The following is a 25,672-nucleotide window of genomic DNA, read 5'->3' on the forward strand; positions in this document are numbered from 1 at the left end:
GGACTCGGGCGACGCAGCTGGTGCCCAGGGCGGGGGCTGAGCCGGGGGGAGGAGGACGACAAGGACACGAAGCCCCCTCCCCATCCCCACAGCCCCCCACCCACGCCTCGGACCACCAGGACCACCACTGGAGACAGCCCGGGGAGGGGCAGAACCACCAGGCCCGCCCCTCTCCATCCTCCCCCAGTGCCATAGGGACCACCCGGTTGCCACGGTGACGCCTTGGGTTGCCATAGCAGCGCACCCAGCGGCCCCGCAGCGACAACCCCGGTGGCCCCAGCAACGGCCTCGCCAGGGGACCCCCCATGCCCGTGCTCTCGCTCTGCGCGCCCCGAGCATCCCGGGCGGCCACCCTGAGGCGGGCCGCCCTGGTGCTGGCCCTGGCGGCCTATGGGGCCCGCAAGCTGTACCCGCTGCTGCGCCCGGCCCCCCAGAAGCTCCCGCCCGAGGAGCCCGGAGAGGAGGCGTCGGCGAAGGCGGGAAGGGGTGTGAACCGCGTGTTCCTGCGACGGCTGCTGAGGCTCCTGCGGCTGCTCTTCCCCAGGATCCTGTGCCGGGAGACCGGGCTGCTGGCCCTGCACTCCGCGGCCCTCGTCAGCCGGACGTTCCTCTCGGTGTACGTGGCCCAGCTGGATGGCCGGCTCGCCCGCTGCATCGTCCGGAAGAACCCCCGGGCCTTCGCCTGGCAGCTGCTGCAGTGGCTGCTCATCGCCCTGCCCGCCACCTTCGTCAACAGCGCCATCCGCTACCTGGAGGGCCAGCTGGCCCTGGCCTTCCGCAGCCGGCTGGTGGCCCACGCCTACCGACTCTATTTTGCCCAGCAGACCTACTATCGGGTCAGTAACATGGACGGGAGGCTGCGCAATCCGGACCAGTCGCTGACGGAAGACGTGGTGGCCTTCGCCGCCTCCGTCGCCCACCTCTACTCCAACCTCACCAAGCCGCTCCTGGACGTGGCGGTGACCTCCTACACCCTGCTGGGCACGGCCCGGGCTCGGGGGGCGGGCACGGCCTGGCCGTCGGCCATCGCCGGACTGGTGGTGTTCCTCACGGCCAAGGTGCTGCGGGCCTGCTCGCCGAAGTTTGGGGAGCTGGTGGCCGAGGAGGCGCGGAGGAAGGGCGAGCTGCGCTACATGCACTCGCGGGTGGTGGCCAACTCGGAGGAGATCGCCTTCTACGGGGGACACCAGGTGCGGGGGGCCTTCGGGCAGCTGGAGCCGGCTGGGGTGGCGGGCGGTGGACCCGGGGGCTGCAGGGACGAAGGACAGGGGAAGGGAGGAGAAGAGGGCAGAGTTGAATGAGGAACTGCGGGGTGGGGCCGGGGGAGCCTGTGTCTTGGCAGGGAAGCGGGACTAGAGCGGGGCTGGAAGCGCTGAGGCCTGGCTGCCCTTGGGGACATGGAGCAGGAAGTGAGAGGGAGGGGGCCGGAGGCCCCGAGGCCTGGGGGGCCCCACCGGACGGGACAGGCCGGGGGCCCTTCTGATTTCCCCGTTGCTCGTCTGGGGTTCGGCCGCCCTTGGTGCTGGGGAATTGTAGCGGTTTGAGCCGGGAGAGCTCAGTCAGGTCTCATCTCGTCCTTTCCCGCCCTCTCGAATGGCTCGTTTCCCTGCGGCCCCGCTGCCTCTCGGTCTGCCTCTCGGGCACCTTTTCTCCAGAGCAAAGTTCCTCGCTCGCTGGAAAGCCCCTCCCCCTGGCCCCCCACCCCGTGCTCCCCAGCAGTCCTGGGGTCAGGGAGGGGAGTGGGCTCCCGGCCAGCTTGAGGGCCTCGTTGACCCAAGCGAGTGGAGTGGGCGAAATGGAGCGCCCTGAACCCGCAGGGCCTGAGCCCAGCGAGCCGTGGCAGGAAATTGGGGATGAGCCCCACCTCTGGGCCTCCAGACGCCCCCGGCCCTTCCCACCGCTCTCTGTGACTTGCCCAAGCCCAGCTGGCTCGCAGCCTGCCCCCGGAGTCCGGCGTGGGGCCAGGGGTTATGGAGTGACTCAGGCCGAAGCGTGGGGTTAACGAGCGGCGGTGGGGCACCCAGCCGACATCCCCCACCGGGGCCGTGGGGTGGGCCTCCCTCTGGGCCGGGGGGGCCGCTCCCGGGGCGTTCCTGGCCGGGGTCGGGACGGAGGATCCGCTCCCGCCCGGCGGCCCAGATGGCCCAGGACCAGGGGGCCCATGGGGAGCAGGCGTGGGATCGTGCAGCTTCCTGACCCGTCTCTGGGGGTGCCCAGGGAAGTTGTGTAACATCTGTTTGTCTCTGCTCCAGCCAGCTGTTCGCTCCTCCCACTCCCTTGCCCCTTTCTGCAGGCGAGGATGAGCCAGGGAGAGCCGCCCAGCCCGGTCTGGCCACATGCCCCCGGCCCCTGACCCCAGACCCTGACCTCTATCCCTCCACCTAGCTTCTGTCCCCGGTTGCCCGCCCCGGCCTCTGGACCTCTGTGGAGCAAGGCCCGAGATCCCCTTCCCCCAGTAAGGCCCACGCAGGCCCGAATCCCTCTCCCGTTTCCGGCCGGTCAGCCGGCCAGCTGCTTCCAGCCTCCCCTTCCCCGCCACCGGCCCCGGGTGGTATCTGGCGCTTGGTTTCTGCCGCCGCCGGGGACGAGAGAGACTGCTGGACCCAACCCAGCAGCAGCCAGCACAGCCTTGGGGCTCGACTGGGAGGTTACTCCAGGCCGGCGCTCTGCTTATCTCCGCCACCGCCTCCTCCTCCCTCTCCCTCCCTCCCTCGTGCCCCGTCTGCCAGCGCTCCCATTGCTGCTGCCTCTGCCCTCGCTCCCTTCCGCTTTCAGAAGGTGTTTTTCCCTGGGGCGGGAGGAGTGTGCTGCCCATCCTGGCCTCTGGCCCGGCAGACTTGGGGGCAGGGCACGGGCAGAGGGGCTTGGATTTCGCTCATGCCCCCTCTCTGGGCTCTTTGCCAGCCCTCAAACCTGTGACATTCTCTCCAGGCCTGGAACAGGTGCTGGCTCTGAACGGGCCTGGGGGTGTGGGCTCTGGATGGAGGGGAAGGTGTGGCTCGCTGGGCTCTTAGCGGATGGGACTCGAGGCCCAGGCAGAGATCCCTTCCCATGGGGTGGGAGAAGGGTCAATCAGAGGTGTGAGGAGCTGGGAGACATAGGGAGGAGGGTGGAAGAGGCAGACAGATGGCGGGTCCTGGGGTCCGTTGGCAGAGATACTTTCCGGAGCTGAGAGGCTGACCGGGGTCTGCCCGGGCACGAAGCGGCTGCAGGGAAGGAGGCTTCCAGAGCATCGGTCTGTCCCCAGGGCCTGACACGGGCGTGGCGAGGGGAAGGGGCGACGGTGGGCCATGGGAAAATCCCCCGCCCTGTACTGGGGGCTCACGGCCAGCCGGACCCCCAGGGAACAAGGTCCAGGCTGCTCTCCTGCCCCCACGGAGCTGGGGCTTGGGAGACGTGGAAGCAAGGGCGCTTCCAAGGATGGAGTGCAGCACGATGGGTTCCGGTGGGTTTATGGTGCCCCGTCTTCTGGCTCCCGGGCCAGGTTAGGCCTAGGTGTTACCACCCGGGGGTGGGCAGGAGGTGTCTCAGCCCCACGCAGCCCCCCGGCATCAGGCTGTGTCATGTCATGTTATATGTTGCCAATTAATACTTCCCAAGCGCTTAGTACAGTGCTCTGCACATAGTAAGCGCTCAATAAATACGATTGATGATGATGATGTCCTCCCAGGTGGAGCTGTCACTGCTACAGCACAGCTACCGGGATCTGGCCTCCCAAATCAACCTGATCCTGCTCAAACGCCTCTGGTACGTCATGCTGGAGCAGTTCCTCATGAAGTACGTCTGGAGCGCGTCCGGCCTAGTCATGGTGGCCGTGCCAATCATCACCGCCACCGGCTACTCGGAGACAGGTAAGCGGCTCCCGGGGGACCGCCCCCGGACTCTCGTAACCAAAAGCAGCGGGGCCGCGGGTGGGGAAACCAGAACCGGCCCTTCCTGGACCGTCTGGGGGTCCTGGGGGAGCCGTGGGGTGGACAGGAGGAGGGAGGGTGGGCATGGGTTCTGAGCCGCCCTTTGTGGATCGGTACTGGGTCCGAGAGCCGGCAGGGCGCTGACCCCGGATGGTCCAGGAGCGCATCGCCCTCCCGGTCCGAGGGACCTATCCTCGACGGACCTGAAATCCAAGGCCGGGAAGGGGCCGGGAGGGGTCATCTAGTCCATCTGGGCAAGGGCCAATCTCTCAGTTAGGATATTTATTGAGCTCTTGCTCCGTGGCCCAGCACTGCGCTGAGCACTTGGGTCTTTTCCTGTCATGGCTGACAATCTTAGAGAGAAGGCGAGCGAGCAGCAGATCTCTTAGCCCCCATTTTTCAGATATGAAACTGAGACCTAGAGAAGTGAGGTGACTTGCTTAAGGCCACGTTGCAAACCAGTGGCAAAGCTGGGTCTGGAAGCCAGATCTCCTGACTCCTAGCCCCAATTTCTTTCCACTAGGCCACAGCATCTGCGATAGGAGGTTGGGGATGGAGCAGGCCTCAGGATTAACCCCTGAGGGGGAATTCCTGAGAAGGCCCTCCTTTAAGAAACCAGAGGGCCACTCCTTTTCCAGAGCCACTGCTACCTTGACTCTTTGACCCAGGAAGGCCGAGGAATCGGAGCCAGCTCCGGGCAGTGAAGGCGGAGAAAGGGCACCAAAGTTGGGGGCGGGAGAGTTGGGGCTTCTTGAGTCTCTCCCGCGGAGGAGGGTCAGCCTCCGCTCAGAGGTTAGAGATGTGGGGCGGGGGGTGGGGGATCCTCAGGGTGATGGGGAATGAGGAAGCAGATCCAACTCCACCAGGGTCGTTCCCTGCCCGGATGGAGGGGAAGGAGAAGTGAGCCAGCGGCTCTGCCATTTTGCGTTTGAGGGGGTGGCCAGGAGAGGCTGACTCCGTTCCCTTCCTGTTCCCGCGCCCCTCCGTCCCGCAGATTCAGAGGCGGTGAAGAAAGCGGCTCTGGAGATGAAGGAAGAGGACCTGGTGAGCGAACGCGCAGAGGCCTTCACCACAGCCCGCAACCTCCTCACAGCCGCCGCCGACGCCATCGAGAGAGTCATGTCCTCCTACAAAGAGGTATGTCTGGAGGCCTCCCCTCAGTGGGCCCTGCCGGCTCCCCCCACCTTCGGGTCCCCGGCCCCGGTGGGGGCGGCGGGGTGGGGGCGGGACGCCCCTCCCTTTCCCTGCCCTCTGCCCTCCTTCCCTCCCTCAGGTGACGGAGCTGGCGGGCTACACGGCCCGGGTGCACGAGATGTTCCACGTGTTTGAGGCGGTGCAGCGCTGCAACTTCCAGCGGGCCCGGGAGTTGGCGGACGCCCCGGCCTCGGCGGGGGCCCAGGCCGTCGTGAAGCCCGGGACTCGAGTGGAGGGGCCTCCGCAGATCAGAGGTAGGTCCTCTGTCCCCCACCCCTTCCCCGACCTGAGGGGCCTGGCCCAGGGGCCTCAGGGCACTCAGGGAGGGAGGCTGAAGTCCCACTTGGAGGCCCAGGGGCCGGGGTGGGCTGCCTTGTGGGCCAGGCCAGTGGACTACCGATCCGCCGTCGGTCTCCCAGGCTACCGCGGCCCCAGAGCACAGGGGGTCGGACACCCTCCAAACAGCCGCTCACCCGGTCGGGGTCACGAACTTCCAACAACCTTGACTCTTCCCTCTTATAACCCATCACGAACCTCTCGTCCGTTCCGACATCACCCCCCCGTGACCCATCGCGGGCCGTTTTGGAACCGATTTATGTCTTTTACCTCCACAACTCACCCGGGGCAGCAGGATTCCCTATGCTTTGCCCGCGCTGTGTAAAGTCATGATGAGTTTGAGTAAGGCCTTCTTACGCGCTAGCCACTGGGGTAGACGCTGCGTAATCAGATCAGACCCAGTCGCCATCTCACACAGCACTCACGATCCAAGGGGCGGGGAGAATTGGTACTTTAGCTCCATTTTGCAGGTGAGGAAACTGAGGCCCAGAGAAGTGAAGTGACTTGACCAAGGTGATGCAGCAAGCCATTCATTCATTCAATCGTATTTATTGAGCGCTTACCGTGTGCAGAGCACTGCACTAAGCGCTTGGGAAGTACAAGTTGGCAACCTATAGAGACGGTCCCTACCCAACAGCGGGCTCACAGTCTAGACGGGGGAGACGGACAACAGAACAAAACGTATTAACAAAATAAAATAAATAGAGTAAATATGTACAAATAAATAGAGTAATAAGGTTTCGTTCTTGCAGAAAAACCAGTATGGGCTGAGCGTTCTGTAAAAATATTTTAAATAGTAATGCCCTACCTTGAACAGAGTCTAAGAATTGGGACGATTCAGTTTAGGTTGAGTCCGAAGGCAAGCAATTAAGCGAGGAAGAACTGTGTTTGCTCAGGTTCTCGCCCCTTGTCTGAGCTAGTGGCATAGCTGGGATTAGAACCCAGGTCCTGTGAGTGCCATGCCCGGGCTCTTTCCACAAGGCTGTCCCTCCTGGTGTTTCCTTGTGTTTGTTCCAAACCAGCCCCTCCCAGCTTCCAGTGGGCTTTCCCTCATCCTGTTATTGTGGGATTTGGTGAACAACAATCCCACGTCTCCCAGTCCACACCCCCCCGTGGTTTTGTACACATACGTAAACCGTGCCCTTCTCGGAACGCCGTCCTTCCCAAGTGAGAGGCCTTAACATGGAGCTGGCTCATCCTGCGACTCCTGCAGGGAAGACCCTCTTAGGGAACCCCCTAGGCCTGTTGGGGAGGACGCTGATGGGGACTTCATCATCATCATCATCATCATCATCATCAGTCGTATTTATTGAGCGCTTACTATGTGCAGAGCACTGTACTAAGCGCTTGGGAAGTACAAATTGGCAACATATAGAGACAGTCCCTACCCAACAGTGGGCTCACAGTCTAAAAGGGGGAGACAGAGAACAAAACCAAACATACTAACAAAATAAAATAAATAGGATAGATATGTACAAGTAAAATAAATAAATAAATAGAGTAATAAATATGTACAAACATATATACATATATACAGGTGCTGTGGGGAAGGGAAGGAGGTAAGATGGGGGGATGGAGAGGGGGACGAGGGGGAGAGGAAGGAAAGGGCTCAGTCTGGGAAGGCCTCCTGGAGGAGGTGAGCTCTCAGCAGGGCCTTGAAGGGAGGAAGAGAGCGAGCTTGGCGGATGGGCAGAGGGAGGGCATTCCGGGCCCGGGGGATGACGTGGGCCGGGGGTCGATGGTGGGACAGGCGAGAACGAGGTACGGTGAGGAGATTAGCGGCGGAGGAGCGGAGGGTGCGGGCTGGGCAGTAGAAGGAGAGAAGGGAGGTGAGGTAGGAAGGGGCGAGGGGATGGACAGCCTGGAAGCCCAGGGTGAGGAGTTTCTGCCTGATGCGCAGATTGATTGGTAGCCACTGGAGATTTTTGAGGAGGGGAGTAATATGCCCAGAGCGTTTCTGGACAAAGATAATCCGGGCAGCAGCATGAAGTATGGACTTCACCATTTGGGAAGCAGAGACTGTAATGGAGGGAGTGGTTGACTGTGTTATCAGTGTGTGGGTGTGCGTGTGTGTGTATTTCAAGGAGGGTAGGAGAGATGGGGCCCCAGTGGTTAAGAAGACAGAGGCAGAGGTGTGGTTTCTAGGCCAGCGGTTGTCATGGCTTCCTGACCAAAATCCTGACCCTCTCTCTGCCCCTGTCTCCCGGTTGTAAGATGGCGGAGGGAGGGCGAGCAGTAAAAACCCTCAGCACTCCTTTATGGACCAGTCCTGTTTAGGAACACGCTCTTCCTCCCTTCTTCCTCCCCCTGAGGCTGAGGCAGCGAGGGGGCCGGTCGCCCGCCCGGCCCTCTCACACCCCCTTTCGCCCCCAGGTCAGGTGGTGGACGTGGAGCACGGAATCATCTGTGAGAACATTCCCATCATCACCCCCACGGGGGATGTGGTGGTGGCCGGCCTGAACATCAAGGTGGGCAGGGGGAGCCACGGGGGCACCAGGGCAGACTCCAGGGGCCGGAGCTGGGGAGCCGTGGGGGCACCAAGGGGGCCGGAGCTGGGGAGCGCGGCAGGCCGGGGCCGAGCTGTGTGTGTCTGTGTGTGTGTGTGTGTGTGGGTGTGTGCGTTTGGGCAACGGGGGACATTGAAGGGTGCCCTCGGGCCCGAAGAGTAGGGGATGCCAGAGGGTCAGGGTCGGAGGCTTGGGCTGCGCCAAGCTGTGCAGAGGAGGAGGGAGGAGAGTTCTGCCGGCCTGGGGAGCTCCCGTAGGGCAGAGCTCCCTTCCTGGAAAATCAGCTCCCCAGAGCACCCTCTCCCTGACTGCCGGCCCCACCTCCACGTAGCGGTGGAGGAGCTAAGGTCAAGGGAAGAGGCCACAGATCCCCAGGTCAGCGGCCTCCCCGCCGGAAGATAAGGGAGACGGGAGCCAACCTGGGAGCATCAGCTGGCTTGGGGCCTTGGGGGCCCTCTGCCCTTTATCCTTCTGCCCTCTCCCTTCCCCGCCCTCCTCCAGTAGATCCTTGCTCTGGGCTTTATCTCTGCTCCCGTCCCGTCACCCTTTGCCCCCCGGGGGAGAGTCCAGCCGGAGCTTCTCCACCTCCTCCTGGACTTCTCCTGGAGCGCAGTGGATTTCTGCTTGGGAGCAAAGCGGGGGCTGGCTTCCCTATCAGACATTTGTGTTGATTAAGCCCTTGCTGTGAGAAGAGCGCTCTACTAAGTGCTAAGGAGAAGAAAATTCAGTAGAGTTGCTAGATGCAATCTGTACCCTCACTAAGGGGGAAGACAGACATTAAAATAAATTACAGATAAATGAATTACAGATTCTAATCCCAGCCCCGCCACGTGTCCGCTGTGTGACCTTGGGCGTGTCGCTTAACTTCTCTGTGCCTCATTTACCTCATCTGTAAGGGTAGAGCACTGGCCTGGAAATCGGAAGGACCTGGATTCTGGTCCTGGTTATGCCACTTGTCTGCTGTGTGACCTTGGGCAAGTCACTTAACTTCTCTGTGCCTCAGTTACCTCATCTGTAATGTGGGGTTTAAGGTTGTGAGCCCCGTATGGGACAGGGATTGGGTCCAACCTGACTAGCTTGTATCTACCCCAATGCTTAGTGTGGTACCTGGCACATTCATTCATTGTCGTATTTATTGAGCGCTTACTGTGTGCAGAGCACTGTACTAAGCGCTTGGGAAGTACAAATTGGCACATAGTAAGCACTGCGTGGCTCAGTGGAAAGAGCTCGGGCTTTGGAGTCAGCGGTCATGGGTTCGAATCCCGGCTCCGCCACATGTCTGCCTTGTGACCTTGGGCAAGTCATTTAACTTCTGTGAGCCTCAGTTACCTCATCTGTAAAGTGGGGATGAAGACTGTGAGCCCCCCGTGGGACAATCCGATCACCTTGTAATCTTCCCCAGCGCTTAGAACAGTGCTTTGCACGTTCATTCATTCATTCATTCAATCGTATTTATCTAGCGCTTACTGTGTGCAGAGCACTGTACTAAGCACTTGGGAAGTACAAGTTGGCAACATATAGAGACGGTCCCTACCCAACAGTGGGCTCACAGTCTAGACTGCACATAGTAAGCGCTTGATAAATGCCATTATTATTATTATTAAAGAAATACCAAAAAGAAAAACCAAAAAAAAAGAAGTAGCAGAGTGTAGTGATATGGACGTAGGAGTTGTGGGGCTATGGGTGGAGTGAATACCAAAGTACTTAAGGGGTACACACTAAGTGCAAAGTGACACAGAAGGGAAGGTGAATAGGGTGGGGAACCGAAGGGTGTGTCTTGGAAGGCCTCTTGGAGGAGATGGGATTTGAGGTGGGAAAAATGCTGGTCTGCCAGATATGAAGGGGGAAGGAGGCCCAGGCCAGAGGAGAGGGGATGAACTTCTCTTTAATCCCGCTGCCTTGGTTATTTCACACACGAACCTGGAGTCCCTCTCGGGCCACCAAAAGGCTCCACTTCCTCTCCCCTTCTTCCCCCCTTTCTCCTCCCCCCGTGTGTCACTTGTGTAGGGAGAGTTGGGAAGAAGTCCAGTGCTCTGCACACAGTAAGCGCTCGATAAATACGATTGAATGAAAGAGGGGAGGGAAATGGAGTGGGGCAGGCCCCCTTCCCCCTCAACAGACCCCTGCCGTCGGCCTCCCTCCACCCCGGGCGCTCCCTTGTAGGTGGAAGAAGGGATGCACCTGCTGATCACGGGTCCCAACGGCTGCGGCAAGAGCTCGCTCTTCCGGATCCTGGGTGGGCTGTGGCCGGCCTACGGCGGAGTCCTGTACAAGCCCCCGCCCCAGCGCATGTTTTACATCCCCCAGAGGTGAGGAGCAGCCCCTGTCCTGTCCCCCAGCCTGGGGGCCGGGGACTCCCCACCCCAAGGGCACCACCCCCTCCCCGGCAGGCTCCATGCCTCCTCCTGGTACCAGCGTCCAGTCTGAACCTTGCGGGCAGGGGCAGCGAGGGAGGGCATCGCATCTTGACAGAGCGGGTGGGGTGTGTTTCCGTAGGCCCTACATGTCAGTGGGCTCCCTGCGGGATCAGGTCATCTACCCCGACACGAAGGAGGATATGGCAAGGAAGGGCTACTCTGACCGCAACCTGGAGGCCATCCTGGACATCGTCAGTCTCAATCACATCGTCCAACGGGAGGGAGGTAAGAGACCCGTGGTAGGGGCAGGGGTGGGGTGGCACAGCGAGGGCTTGGGGACAGGAATCAGAAATCCTGGGGAATCGATCAATGGTATTTATTAAGCACTTACTACGTGCAGAGCACTTTACTAAGCACTTGGAAAAGTACAGCGTAACAGAGTCGAGTTGGTGTACACTTTCCCCGCCCACAACGAGCTTGCAGTCTAGGGGGGGAGGCAGGCGTTAATGTAAATAAATAAATTACAGATACATACATAAGTGCTGAGGGAGGGGTGAATGATAATAAGTGCTTAGTACAGTGCTCTGCACACAGTAAGCGCTCAATAAATATGATTGATTGATGATAATAATAATTAGAACGATGGCATTTATAAAGCGCTTACTATGTGTTCTGCTGTTCTAAGCACTGGATAAAGGGTGTAAATCCAAGAAGGGAGAGAGGAAATGAAGGGGAAGGCCTCTTGGAGGTGATGAACTTTTAATAAGGCTTTGAAGGTGGGGAGAGTGTTCGTCCGTCAGCTATGAAGAGGGAGGGCGTTGCGGTCCAGAGGCAGGATGTGAATGAGTGGCAAGATCAACGAGATCGAGCTACAGTGGGTAGGTTGGCATTAGAGAAGTACCGTGGCTCAGTGGAAAGAGCCCGGGCTTTGGAGTCAGGGGTCATGGGTCCAAATCCCGGCTCTGCCAATTAATAATAATAATAATGATGGCATTTATTAAGCGCTTACTATGTGCAGAGCACCGTTCTAAGCGCCAGGGAAGTTACAAGGTGATCAGGTTGTCCCACGGGGGCCTCAGAGTCTTCATCCCCATTTTACAGATGGGGTAACTGAGGCCCAGAGAAGTGAAGTGACTTGCCCAAAGTCACACAGCTGACAAGTGGCGGAGCTGGGATTCGAACCCATGACCTCTGACTCCAAAACCCGGGCTCTTTCCACTGAGCCACGCTGCCTCTCAATTGTCAGCTGTGTGACTTTGGGCAAGTCACTTAACTTCTCTGTGCCCCAGTTCCCTCATCTGTAAAATGGGGATTAAGATTGTGAGCCCCACGTGGGACAACCTGATTGCCTTGTATCCCCCCAGCACTTAGTGCTTGGCACATAGCGCTTAACAAATACCATTATTATTATTATTATTATTGTTATTATTACAGCAAAATGTGTGGGCTGGGGTAGGAAAGCAGTTTCCTGGGAAGGAGCTCTCGTTTAATGCAGAGGTAGGTGGGCAGCCACTGGAGGTTCTTCAGTGGCGAAACATAGACTGAATGTTTTTGTAGAAGATTTGTCCGGGCAGCAGAGTGAAGTGTGGACTGGAGTGGGGAGATATAAGAGGCAGGGAGGTCAGCAAGGGATTTGATGGAATAACCAAGGCAGGATAGACTAAGCGTTGGGATTAACGTGGTATCAGTTTGGGTGGAGAGGAAAAGGTGGGTGTTAGCAATGTCGTGAAGGCTGAACCAACTGGATCTGGTGATAGTTTGAATATGTGGGTTGAATAATAATAATAATGATGGCATTTGTTAAGCACTTACTATGTGCAAAGCACTGTTCTAAGCGCTGTATAATAATGGCATTTGTTAAGCACTTACTATGTGCAAAGCACTGTTCTAAGTGCTGGGGGGATACAAGGTGATCAGGTTGTCCCACGTGGGGCTCCCAGTCTTCATCGCCATTTGACAGATGAGGGAACTGAGGCACAGAGAAGTTAAGTGACTTGCCCAAAGTCACACAGCAAACATGTGGTGGAGCTGGGATTCGAACCCATGCCCTCTGGCTCCAAAGCCCGTGCTCTTTCCACTGAGGCGAGGACGACGTCAAGATTACGGGCTTGTGAGACAGGGAGAATGGCGGCGCCTTCTAAAGAGGTGGGAAAATCAGGAGGACGGGGTTTGAGTGGGAATATGAGGCGTTCTGTTTTGGATATACTAAGTCGGAGGTGTCGGTGGGACTCTCTGTGCCTCAGTTACCTCATCTGTAAAATGGGGATTGATTGTGAGCCCCCTGTGGGACAACCTGATCGCCTTGTATCCCCCCAGTGCTTAGAACAGTGCTTTGCACATAGTAAATGCTTAATAAATGCCATCATTATTATTATTATTAAGTAGAGATGTCCTGAAGGCCGGCGGGTATACGAGACTGCGGAGAGGGAGAGAGATCAGGGCTGGAGGTGTAGATTTGGGAATCATCCGCATAGAAGTGGTAGTTGAAGGCATGGGAGTGAATGAGTTCTCCAAGGGAGTGGGTGTAGATGGAGAATTGAAGGGGACCCAGAACTGAACGCGGAGGGACTCCCACAGTTAGGGGATGGGAGGCAGAGGAGCCCGCGAAAGAGACTGAGAATGAGAGGCCAGAGAGCTAGGAGGAGAACTAGGAGAGAACAGTGTCAGTGAAGCTGAGGTTGGTTAATGTTTCCAGGAGAAGGCGACCACTGTGGGGAAGGTTGAGTCCAGGAAGATAATAATAATAATGGTGGCATTTGTTAAGTGTTTACTATGTGCCAACCACTGTTCTAAGCACTGGGGGAATACAGGGTAATCAGGTTGTCCCACATGGGGCTCACAGTCTTAATCCCCATTTTAGAGATGAGGTAACTGAGGCTCTGAGAAGTTAAGTGACTTGCCCAAGGTCACACAGCTGACAGTGGCAGAGTCGGGATTTGAACCCATGGCCTCTGACTCCCAAGCCCGGGCTCTTTCCACTGAGCCACGCTGCTTCGGGACCCGCCTCGAGCCATTGTGTCACCAGGATGGGGCCACTCACCTCCCGCTCCCTTCACTGCTGGGGACACGAACCCCATATGTTTTGTTTTGTTGCTTGTCTCCCCCTTCTAGACTGTGAGCCCGTTGTTGGGCAGGGACCGTCTCTAGATGTTGCCGACTTGTACTTCCCAAGCGCTCCGCACACAGTAAGCGCTCAATAAATACGATTGAATGAATGAACCAACAGGTTGGCAGCTCTCTGACTGCCCATTTCCCCTCCTCACTTCGTGGCAGGTTGGGAAGCCATCTGTGACTGGAAGGACGTCCTGTCAGGTGGAGAGAAGCAGCGAATTGGGATGGCCCGCATGTTTTATCACAGGTCAGTGCGTACGTACACATATATGTGTATGCAGGCGGGGAAGGGGAGGGGGCAGGTGACTTAGCCGAAAGGTTGTGGGCCGTTGAGAGTCTTAGCTGAGACCGGAGGCAGAGGGGCACGTTCCCATCCTGGCCTCGCCATCCCACCCTGCCGCTTCCTTGGCGAGGCCCGGGCTGCCCGTTTGCAGGGAAGGCCGAGGGAAAGGGGGGCAACCGGACAGAGGGAACGGACTCCTACATCTGTGGAGGTGGAGTTTGTCAGGCCGAACTTCCTCCTCCTCCTCTTATCTAGGCCCAAATACGCCCTCTTGGATGAATGCACGAGTGCGGTGAGCATCGACGTCGAGGGAAAGATATTCCAGGCTGCCAAGGACGCGGGTATCGCTCTGCTGTCCATCACTCACCGGCCCTCCCTGTGGTAAGCGTGTGGCATCTTCAGAGGCCAGGTTATCTGGGGCCTTTCAGAAGGGGGAGAAAGAGGAGGAGAAGGAAGTGGCCGCAGCTGTCAGGGCTGTGGTGGGGAGGCCGCGCCACACTCCCCACCCCCTTCCACACCGAGAAGAGGAAGCCGAGGGCTCTAGGGATTTCTCTGCCAGTGCAACAGCCTGTCTGTTGCCACCTCTGCTACAGCAAGGCCCAGCGTACCAAGATCCCGCGGCAGGTGTCTGTGTAGGGGGGCCAGGAGGGCCGAGGGGAGAGGGATCCATGTTTTGGGCAAGCAGAGGGGTGAGAGGTGGGCCGGGTGGCGGAGGCCAGGGGTCCGGAAAGGGTCCGGCCTGAAACCCGGTCGCCTGGCCCGAGCTGAGCCCAGACCTGGGGTGGCCGCACCCAGTCGGGCTGCGGGGCCCACCGCCTCCCTCCTGGAGGACATGAGCACAAGTGCCCATCACATTGGTCCCAGGGGATTTATTTCAGGAGGCTCTTGCTTCCCACCTTCTGGCCCACCCACGTATGGAAGTTCAGCCTGATCCTTGATGGCTGTGGGGTCTGCCCTGTGAGGCTCGTCACCGGTCCCACCCCTGCCTAGAGACTCGAAACGGCAAGTCCCTGACTGGCTCGGGACCCGAAAAGTCCACCGCAACACATCGTTGCCTCCTGGATCGGTCAGTCGTATTTATCGAGCGCTTACGGTGTGCAGAACACTGTACTAAACGCTTGGGAAAGTACAGTATAACAGATTTGGTAGATGTGACCCCTGCCCAACAGGAGCTTAGAGTCTAGAGGCAGGAGGAGGAGGAGGAGCGTACAGTCCAGAAGGAAGCAGCAGCGTGGCTCAGTGGAAAGAGCCCGGGCTTGGGAGTCTTTGGACTCAGAGGTCATGGGTTTGAATCCCAGCTCCACCACATGTCTGCTGTATGACCTTGGGCAAGTCACTTAACTTCTCGGAGCCTCAGTTACCTCATCTGTAAAATGTGGATGAAGACTGTGAGCCCCACGTGGGACAACCTGATCACCTTGTATCCCCCCCCAGCGCTTAGAACAGTGCTTTGCACATAATAAGCGCTTAACAAATGCCAGCATTATTATTATTATAAGAACTTGCAGTCTAGAGGGTGGAGCTTACAGTCAGAGGGAGGAGTCTCAGGCTTCGGAGGGTCGAAGTGGAGCCAGCCCAGTCACACCCGGCCCAACTCGTCCCGGCCCAACTGGTTCCAGCCCCGTCTGCTTCCACTCCACCCCAGACTGGGCAGATTCAGTCCCCGCAGGCCGACCGGAGTCCGTGCGGTGCTGTTGCAGTCGGGGCATCGCTGGGCGCCCACCTCCTTACTTTGCTCTCTCCCCACTCCTGCGTGGCCCAGGAAGTACCACACACATCTGCTGCAGTTTGACGGGGAGGGCGGCTGGAAGTTCGAGAAGCTGGATTCGGCCGCCCGGGTGTCGCTGACGGAGGAGAGGCAGCGGCTGGAGCAGCAGCTGGCCGGCATTCCCAAAATGCAGCAGCGGCTCAGTGAACTCCGCCAAATCCTAGGTGAAGATGCCTGCCCCAGTTCCTCTCCGGGCTGCACCGGGTCCCCGGGCCCCTGAGGTCCCCCCGCCCCCGTCGTCCCCTCCGACTCCGTCACAAACCAAGCCCGGCTGAGGCTCCGGGGAGGGGCTCTGCCCCCATCCCAGATTCCTCTCCTCCAACGGTTCTCCCCGTTCCCCACGCTCCCAGATCCGGTATCATGAAGGAAAGGGTAGACAGGAACCCATCCCGCTGCCCGTCGCCACGGTCCAAGGACGTCCCCCTCTGCCCACCCGCTGTTGTCCGCCTTTCCCTGGCTCCGACTCTGCCCGTGGGCGCCGGGGGACCGGACTCAGCCGCTCCCTCCCTCGGCTTCAGAGGCTGGAGGGTGAGGTGGGAGAGGAGCTGGGAGCCCGTGTCCGTCCCGGTGGTGATCTGAGGAGGCCCAGCTGGACGCGGCTTCCGGGGCCTGGCTCAAAATCTGCTTGCAGGGAGGACTCGGGCCGGTCGGGCCGCCTGAAGGGGGGCCCATACGTGTGCCTGCCTGCCTGCCCCCCCCTCCACGCCTGCCCTCGCTCCTCCCAGCCTCCCCATACGGTGGACAGCCGGAGGGGTGAAGAGGGCGGTCGCTGCTGAGTACTGTGAAGTTTAGAAATGTAATTGAGGCATCCCCCCCTCTCCCTTCGCACTAATCGCACCTGCATGAAGCATTGCGGGGCTGGGGGGAGGTGGGTACGGCAAGCTCCGTTCTCCCAGACTGACGTCTCTCCCCTCCCCGTCCCTCTCGCTCTCCTTTCACCCCTTCAGCCAAAGTCCGTGCTGAGCCCAGGGGCTTTGACCCCTACCCCATCGAGTCCTGCTGCCCTCCCCTGTGTGGGACCCTGGAGCTCCTCGCCCCTCTAAAATTGGGGGCCCCGGTCGGTGTCCATTTGAGGGCACGCCCCTTGACCAGACAGACCTCATTCACTGCCCACCCAGCTGGGTTCCTCCCCCTCTCCTTGCCACCAAACCTCCTGGCTTGAGCTAGCATGAAGGCCTGCCACTGTTCCAGCCCCAGCCAGGACCACTGCCCTAGCAGGGGGAGGGAGGGACTACTGCCTGAGCAATCACCGCCACCCCTCAGCTCCAGCTCCAGTGAGCCGCCTCCCCTCCTCTCCCCTCACCTCCCACCCACCCGGCGCGGGAAGAATTGCACAGTATTTTTTACTAATTTGATAACGGCGAATGTAGCACCCTCTTTCTCTTGGATAAGAAATGATGTATTTAATCCAGTTTTATATTTGTAGTGATTGCCACTCTGAGTGCCCGGGCTGGGCCAGTGGAGGTGAAGCGTTCCCCTAGCACCCCGGCGTGGGTGCGGGGGGAGGGGTACCTTGAGAGCCTCGGAGGGTAAAGGGAGAGGAGATTGTTCAGTCCTGCCAAGGCTGGCGGGCCAGGCCGAGTCCACGAGCATCCATGAACCCGTCACTGTGCCCCTTTGGACTGTACCACCTTTTCCAGGCTCCACCGCACCCCCCCACCTCGCAACAGAGCACTTTGACTGTCCCTGGGACCCCTGGTGACATGGGGTCCGGGGAGGAGCGGTGAGAGGAAAGGGACCGTCAGCCATCACCCTCCTTTCTTACCCCACCCCCTGTACGGTACCAACGACGTCATCTATGCAAACCCCAAACCATCACTTCCTAACAGTTTTTATATGAGTGCACTTCTGCTCCCCACAGCCGACTGTGCCTTAGTCGTCAGGCCGATGCCCCCCCCGGGCCCAGCCCCCGTTTAGTAAAGACATCCTACTGGAAAATCCGCCCGCGCCTCCTGGCTCCGTCTCTTTCAGAGGGTCGGCCCCTGAGCCAGTTGAGGGCAATGCCCTGTGTTCCTCAGTGGCCCGTGGCTGTGGGTTTGTGGGGTTCTGGATTCTGCCTGCCCTTCCCGGGTCCACGATGTAACGGGGGTGCAGGGGGAAGCTACAGCGTGGCTCAACGGAAAGAGCCCCAGCTTGGGAGTCAGAGGTCATGGGTTCAAATCCCAGCTCCACCAGTTAGCTGTGCGACGTTGGGCCAGTCACTTAACTTCTCTGGGCCTCAGTTCCCTCATCTGTAAAATGGGGATGAAGACTGTGAGCCCCCCGTGGGACAACCTGATCACCTGGTATCCCCCCGGCGCTTAGAACAGTGCTTAACAAATATCATTATTATTATTATTATTATTACAGGCTGGTGCCCCCCACCTCCCCACCCCCAGAAGGATTCTCAGGCTCACTTCCAGCCAAGCAGTGCTAAGCCTTCATCATGGGCCGGGATGCGGTCTCACTGGGGTGGGTGGAAGGAAGGTAGGAAAGATGCTTGAGAGAAACGGGCAGAGAGTTGGACCTCGAGTGAGGGGAACTTTGGGGGTTCGGAGGAGGGGCCGGCACATGGAAAGGAAACGGTTGTAACCAGTACAGGAGGTGGGTGAAGGACGATGGTCAATCGTATTTATTGAGCGCTTACTGTGTGCAGAGCACTGGACTATATGGAGAGAAGGTGAAGATGGTGTGATTCAGGACCACTCTGACTGGCTGAAAGAGTTGGGCCCGGGGGGCCGGGGCTGGGGTGGAGAAATGAGGAAGAATAGAGCGGAAGAGTTGGGGTACCCCTTAAACAGCCGGGGGACAAGTCAGGCAGCGTCCTGCTGCCAGAGCTGGGTCTTGGTCAGAGGGGAGGGGTGGAGGCGGGGGCGAGGTGAGATCCCCAGGGTTTGAACTGGGTGTTTCTTCTGATTGAGTAAAGATTGAGGGGCTTTGGGAAGAATACATTTGAAAACCAGTTTAATAATAAGAAAAATAATAATAATGATGGCATTTATTAAGTGCTTACTATGTGCAAAGCACTGTTCTAAGCGCTGGGGAGTTTACAAAGTGATCAGGTTGGCCCACGGGGGGCTCACAGTCTTCATCCCCATTTTCCAGGTGAGGGAACCGAGGCCCAGAGAAATGAAGTGACTCGCCCAAAGTCACACAGCTGACAAGGGGCAGAGCCGGGATTTGAACCGATGGCCTCTGACTCCAAAACCCGGGCTCTTTCCACTGAGCCACGCTGCTTAATCTCTCTCCTGGATTGGGGGGGCGGGGGGCATAGGTCGGTTGCCCCCTAAGTCTCGGCACCTCACCATCAGCTTTAAGGCGCTCAAACAGCTGTCTCCATCCTGTCTATCTTCCCTCCTCTCCCACTGCAGCCCCACGCGTCGATCCTCTAAAGGAAACCTACTTAATGGACTTGAATCCTCTCTCTCTCTCTCTCACTATTGAACCCTTGCTCCCCCCCGACACACCTAGAGGTCCCCCCATTCGTATCCAATGGATCACCTCCCCAGTGCTTAGAACAGTGCTTTGCACATGGTAAGCGCTTAATAAATGCCATTATTATTATTATTACTTCTCTGTGCCTCAGTGATCTCATCTGGAAAATGGGGATTAAGTCTGTGAGCCCCCTGTGGGACAACCTGATCACCCTGTCTCCCCACCTTCAGTCCTACTAAAATCTTTATCTCCTCCAGAAAATGTTCCCTGACTAACCTCACATCTCCCCACCTTACTCTCCCTCCCTTCTGTGTTGCCTATGTGCTTTTATACCCCTAAGTATTTTAATAGCCCACCTCCAGATTACTTATGCATATAGACTGGGTGGCTTTCTGTAATTTATTTTCCATCTCTCAATGGTATTTATTAGTCTCCCCCTTCTAATAATAATAATAAATAATGATGGCATTTGTTAAGCGCTGACTATGTGCAAAGCACTGTTCTAAGCACTGGGGGTGATCCAATGTGATCAAGTTGTCCCACGTGGGGCTCACAGTCTTAATCCCCATTTTTACAGATGAGGTAACTGAGGCTCAGAGAAGCTAAGTGACTTGCCCAAAGTCACACAGCAGACTTGTGGTGGAGGCAGGATTCGAACCCATGACCTCTGACTCCAAAGCCCGGGCTCTTTCCACTGAGCCACGCTGCTTCTAGACTGTGAGCCCACTGTTGGGTAGGGACCGTCTCTATGTGTTGCCAACTTGTGCTTCCCAAGCGCTTAGTCCAGTGCTCTGCACACAGTAAGCGCTCAATAAATACTATTGAATGAATGAATGAATGAGACCTGACTTTGTGCAGAGCACTGTACTAAATGCTCCTGAGGGTACAGTTTAATATAATAATAATAATAATGGTATTTGTTAAGCGCTTACTGTGTGCCGAGCACTGTTCTAAGCGCTGGGATAGATGCAAGGTTATAAGGTTGTCCCACGTGGGGCTCACAGTCTTAATCCCCATTTTACAGATGAGATAACTGAGGCAGAGAAGTTAAGGGACTTGCCCAAAGTCACACAGCCGACAAGTGGCAGGGTCGGGATTAGAACCCATGACCTCTGACTCCCAAGCCCAGGCTCTTTCCACTAAGCCACGCTGCTTGCCTCCATTAGATTGTAAACTCCTCGAGAGCAGGGATTGTGTCTATCAACTCTCTTGTATTCTTCAAAGCGCTTAGTACAGTGCTCTGCCCACTGTAAACTCTCAGTAATTATCATTGATGGATTAATAGCAGCGTGGCTCAGTGGAAAGAGCCCGGGCTTTGGAGTCAGAGATCATGGGTTCAAATCCCGGCTCCACCACTTGTTGGCTGTGTGACTTTGGGCAAGTTACTTCACTTGTCTGGGCCGCAGCGACCTCATCTGTAAAATGGGGATTAAGACTGTGAGCCCCACGTGGGACAACCTGATCAACTTGTAACCTCCCCAGCGCTTAGAACAGTGCTTTGCACATAGTAAGCGCTTAACAAATGCCATTATTATTATTATTACTTCTCTGTGCCTCAGTGATCTCACCTGGAAAATGGGGATTAAGTCTGTGAGCCCCCTGTGGGACAACCTGATCACCCTGTAACCTCCCCAGCACTTAGAACAGTGCTTTGAACATAGTAAGCGCTTAATAAATGCCATTATTATTATTATTATTATGGGTTCAAATCCCGGCTCCGCCAATTGTCGGCTGTGTGACTTGGGGCAAGTCACTTAACTTCTCTGTGCCTGTTACCTCATCTGTAAAATGAGGGTGAAGATTGTGAGCCCCCCGTGGGACAACCTGATGGCCTTGTAACCTCCCCAGAGCTGAGAACGGTGCTTTGCACATAGTAAGCGCTTAATAAATGCTATTATTATTATTATTATTATTATTATTATTATTTTATTTTTATTATTAGCTTGGCTCAGTGGAAAGAGCACGGGCTTTGGAGTCAGAGTTCGTGGGTTCAAATCCCGGCTCCGCCGTTTGTCAGCTGTGTGACTTTGGGCAAGTCACTTCACTTCTTCGGGCCTCAGTTCCCTCATGTGTAAAATGGGGATGAAGACTGTGAGCCCCACGTGGGACAACCTGATCACCTTGTATCTCCCCCAGCGCTTAGAACAGTGCTTGGCACATAGTAAGCGCTTAACAAATGCCAACATTATTATTATTATTATTATTATTATTATTAATCCCCTCAGCTGGTGGCTAAATCCACTGCCGTGTTTCCCATGTCCACCAGAGGGCGATGCTGAGGCACTGGCTGATGCGACTCGAACGCTTACTATGTGCCAAGCATTCATTCATTCAATCGTATTTATTGAGCGCTTACTGTGTGCAGAGCACTGTACTAAGCGCTTGGGAAGTACAAGTTGGCAACATATAGAGACGGTCCCTACCCAACAGTGGGCTCACAGTCTGGAAGTGCGTGCTAAGTGCTGGGGTAGATACAAGATAATCAGATCAGACCGTCTTAACATAGTTAACATGTATATATCATCATCATCAATCGTATTTATTGAGCGCTTACTATGTGCAGAGCACTGTACTAAGCGCTTGGGAAGTACAAGTCGGCAATATATAGATACGGTCCCTACCCAACAGCAGGCTCACAGTCGAGAAGGGGGAGACAGACAACAAAATAAAACGTGGACAGTTGTCAAGTCATCAGAATAAACAGAAATAAAGCTAGATTCATTCATTCATTCAATCGTTTTTATTGAGCGCTTACTGTGTGCAGAGCACTGGACTAAGCGCTTGGGAAGGACAAGTTGGCAACATAGAGAGACGGGCCCTACCCAACAGTGGGCTCACAGTCTGGAAGTGCGTGCTAAGTGCTGGGGTAGATATGAGATCATCAGATCAGACTGTCTTAACATATTTAACATGTATATATTCATTCAATCGTATTTATTGAGCGCTTACTGTGTGCAGACCACTGTACTAAGCGCTTGAGAAGTCCAAGTTGGCAACATATAGAGACGGTCCCTACCCAACAGTGGGCTCACAGTCTAGAAGTGCGTGCTAAGTGCTGGGGTAGATACGAGATCATCAGATCAGACCGTCTTAACATATTTAACACGTATATATTCATTCAATCGTATCTATTGAGCACTTACTGAGTGCACAGCACTGTACTAAGCGCTTGGGAAGGACAAATTGGCAACATATAGAGACGGTCCCTACCCAACAGCGGGCTCACAGTCGAGAAGGGGGAGACAGACAACAAAATAAAACGTGGACAGGTGTCAAGTCATCATTCATTCATTCATTCAATCGTATTTATTGAGTGCTTACTGTATGCAGAGCACTGGACTAAGCGCTTGGGAAGTACAAGTCGGCAACATAGGGAGACGGTCCCTACCCAACAGTGGGCTTACAGTCTAGAAGAGGGAGACAGATAAAAAAACAAAACACATAGGTTTTGGTGGACAGGTGTCAAATCATCAGAATAAATAGAAGTAAAGCTAGATGCACAGCATTAACAAAATAAATTGAATAGTAAATCTGGACAAGTTAGAGTAATAAATCTGTACAAACATATATACAGGTGCTGTGGGGAGGGGAAGGAGGTAGGGCGGGGAGGATGGGGAGGGGGAGAGGGAAAAGGGGGCTCAGTCTGGGAAGGCCTCCTGGAGGAGGTGAGCTCTCAGTAGGGCTTTCCATCCCCATTTTAAAGACAAGGAAACGGAAGCGCAGAAAAATCAAACGACTTGCCCAAGGTCACCCAGCGGGTAAGAGACGGAGGCGGGATTAATTAATCTCCCACACTAGATTATAAACTCCTTGAGGGCAGGGGGCATGTTCCCTTATACTCTCCCAAGGGCTTAGTATAGCGCTCTGCACAAAAAAGGGGCTCAATAGATACTCCGGTCAGAAGTCTCAGTAGAGTCAGAAGGACCTTAGTACAGGTCTTAGTACAGACCTAAGCGCTTAGTATAGTGCTCTGTATAGTTTAGACTGTGAGCCCACTGTTGGGTAGGGACTGTCTCTCTATGTTGCCAACTTGTACTTCCCAAGTGCTTAGTACAGTGCTTTGCACACAGTAAGCACTCAATAAATATGATTGATGATGATGATGATGATGCTCTGCACACAGTAAGCGCTCAATAAATACGATTGATTGACCTGGATTCTAATCCTGACTCCGCCCCAGATCTGCTGGGTGACCTTGGGGAAGTCGCTTTACTTCTCTGTGCCTCAGTTACCTCATCTTTAAAGTGGGCATAAGGCTGGGAGCCCGTTGTTGGGTAGGGACCGTCTCTATATGTTGCCGACTTGTCCTTCCCAAGCGTTCAGTACGGTGCTCTGCACACAGTCAGCGCTCAATAAATACGTTGAATGAATGAATGAAAGTGTGGGACAGGGACTGTGTCCTACCATGATTGTATCCATCGCAGCGCTTAGAGCAGTGCTTGGCACATAGTAAGTGCTTAAACAAGTACTATTGTGAAGCAGCTTTGCTTAGTGGAAAGAGCCCGGGCTTGGGAGTCAGAGGTCATGGGTTCAAATCCCACTCTGCCAATTGTCTGCTGTGTGACTTTGGGCAGGTCACTTAACTTCTCTGTGCCTCTGTTCCCTCATCTGTAAAATGGGGATGAAGACTGTGAGTCCCACGTGGGACAACCTGATCACCTTGTATCCTCCCCAGTGCTTAGAACAGTGCTTTGCACATAGTAAGCGCTTAACAAAGACCATCATTATTATTATAGTAAGCGTTTAACAAATACAGCCCTTCGAACAGTGCTTTGCACACAGTAAGAGCTTAATAAATGCCATTATTATTATTATTAAATACCAACGTTATTATGATTATTCTAGGGACAGTGCTTTGCACATAGTAAGTGCTTAACAAAGACCATCATTATTTTTATAGTAAGCGTTTAACAAATACAGCGCTTAGAACAGTGCTTTGCCCACGGTAAGAGCTTAATAAATGCTATTATTATTATTAAATACCAACATTATTATGATTATTCTAGGGACAGTGCTTTGCACATAGTAAGTGCTTAACAAAGACCATCATTATTATTATAGTAAGTGTTTAACAAATACAGCACTTAGAACAGTGCTTTGCCCACAGTAAGAGCTTAATAAATGCCATTATTATTATTATTATTAAATACCATCATTATTATTATTATTCTAGGGACAGTGCTTTGCACATAGTAAGCGCTTAATAAATGTCATCATTATTATTATTATTATTAAATATCAACATTATTATTATTATTCTAGGGACAGTACTTTGCACATAGTAAGCACTTAACAAAGACCATCATTATTATTATAGTAAGCGTTTAACAAATACAGCGCTTAGAACAGTGCTTTGCCCACAGTAAGAGCTTAATAAATGCCATTATTATTATTATTAAATACCAACATTATTATGATTATTCTAGGGACAGTGTTTTGCACATAGTAAGCACTTAACAAAGACCATCATTATTATTATAGTAAGCGTTTAACAAATACAGCGCTTAGAGCAGTGCTTTGCACATAGTAAGCGCTTAACAAATGCCATTATCATCAGCGCTTAGAGCAGTGCTTTGCACATAGTAAGCGCTTAACAAATGCCATTATCATCAGCGCTTAGAACAGTGCTTTGCGCATAGTAAGCGCTTAACAAATGCCATCCTTATTATTATTATTTTATTCTAAGGGCGACGGGGAGAGGGGAGGGAATGCGGCCCGACAGATGGCAGCAGCCTCCTTGGGAATGGGGCTCCCATTCCCTCCCGGGAAGGGAGGGAGGGAAAGAGGGAGGAGGAGGAGGAAGGAGGAGGAGAAGAGGAGGAGAGGGAGGAGGAGGAGGAGGAGGAGGAGGCGTTCTTTAATCATCATCATCATCATCCCCCTTCTAGCCTGTGAGCCCGCTGTTGGGTAGGGACCGTCTCTATCCGTTGCCAACTTGTACTTCCCAAGCGCTTAGTATAGTGCTCTGAACACAGTAAGCGCTCAATAAATACGATTGAATGAATGAATGAGGAGAGGGAGGAGGACAGGAGAGGGAGGAGGAGCAGGATGAGGAGGAGGAGAGGGAGGAGGAGAGGAGGACATATATGTTTGTACATATACATTACTCTATTCATCTTACTTGTACATATCTATTCTATTTATTTTATTTTGTTAGTGTGTTTGGTTTTGTTCTCTTTCTCCCCCTTCTAGACTGTGAGCCCGCTGTTGGGTAGGGACCGTCTCTATGATGTGTTGCCGACTTGGACTTCCCAAGCGCTCAGTCCAGTGCTCTGCACACAGTAAGCGCTCAATAAATACGATTGATTGATTGAGGAGGAGGAGCAGGAGAGGGAGGAGGAGAGGAGGACAGGAGGAGGAGGAGCAGGAGAGGGAGGAGAGGAGGTCAGGAGGAGGAGGAGGAGGAGGAGGAGCAGGAGAGGGAGGAGGAGAGGAGGACAGGAGGAGGAGGAGTTTGGAACTGGCAGTGGAAGGGAAGAGTTGGTTTTGGCAGCCACTGCATTCCGAGGAAGATCGGGCCCAAAGTGCGACCGTCCCAGGCCTCGGCTCCCAACTGGAGCGACCCCAGGACCCGGCCCCATAGGGGAAACTTGGCCCAGCTCTGCCCGGACCCAGCCGACACCCAGCCTTGCAGGTAGGCACCCGCCCGCCCGCCCGCCCGCCCACTCCGCCTCCACACGGGAGCCAGGGTGGGATGGGGACTCCAGGGGCCGGTTTCCCAGCCTAGGACTGGCCTAGGGGCGTCCCTTCCTCCTCCCACCCCCCGGTTGGGTAGGGACCGTCTCTAGATG

At 55.4% G+C, this 25,672-nt stretch overlaps 2 protein-coding genes across 6 annotated transcripts in view; both read left to right on the forward strand.

Moving 5' to 3' along the window:
• ABCD1 (ATP binding cassette subfamily D member 1) lies at nt 1-17,634 on the forward strand. Its single transcript, XM_038747811.1, has 10 exons — nt 1-1,190; nt 3,671-3,851; nt 4,906-5,048; nt 5,185-5,359; nt 7,815-7,909; nt 10,112-10,257; nt 10,445-10,590; nt 13,579-13,663; nt 13,955-14,080; nt 15,462-17,634. Exons 1-10 carry the CDS (start codon nt 306-308, stop codon nt 15,685-15,687), a joined length of 2,208 nt encoding a protein of 735 aa, XP_038603739.1. The 5' UTR covers nt 1-305; the 3' UTR covers nt 15,688-17,634.
• Nucleotides 17,635-25,392: 7,758 nt separating this feature from the next.
• Nucleotides 25,393-25,672, forward strand: part of PLXNB3 (plexin B3) — a 34,197-nt gene continuing 33,917 nt past the window's right edge. For all 5 annotated transcript variants that reach the window (XR_005451582.1, XM_038747897.1, XM_038747899.1 and 2 more), the window contains exon 1: nt 25,393-25,515. The gene's annotated coding sequence lies outside the window, so the exon portion shown is untranslated. The remainder of the gene's footprint in view (nt 25,516-25,672) is intronic.

Source organism: Tachyglossus aculeatus, chromosome 6 (assembly GCF_015852505.1).
Source record: "Tachyglossus aculeatus isolate mTacAcu1 chromosome 6, mTacAcu1.pri, whole genome shotgun sequence".
Classification (NCBI taxonomy): domain Eukaryota; kingdom Metazoa; phylum Chordata; class Mammalia; order Monotremata; family Tachyglossidae; genus Tachyglossus; species Tachyglossus aculeatus.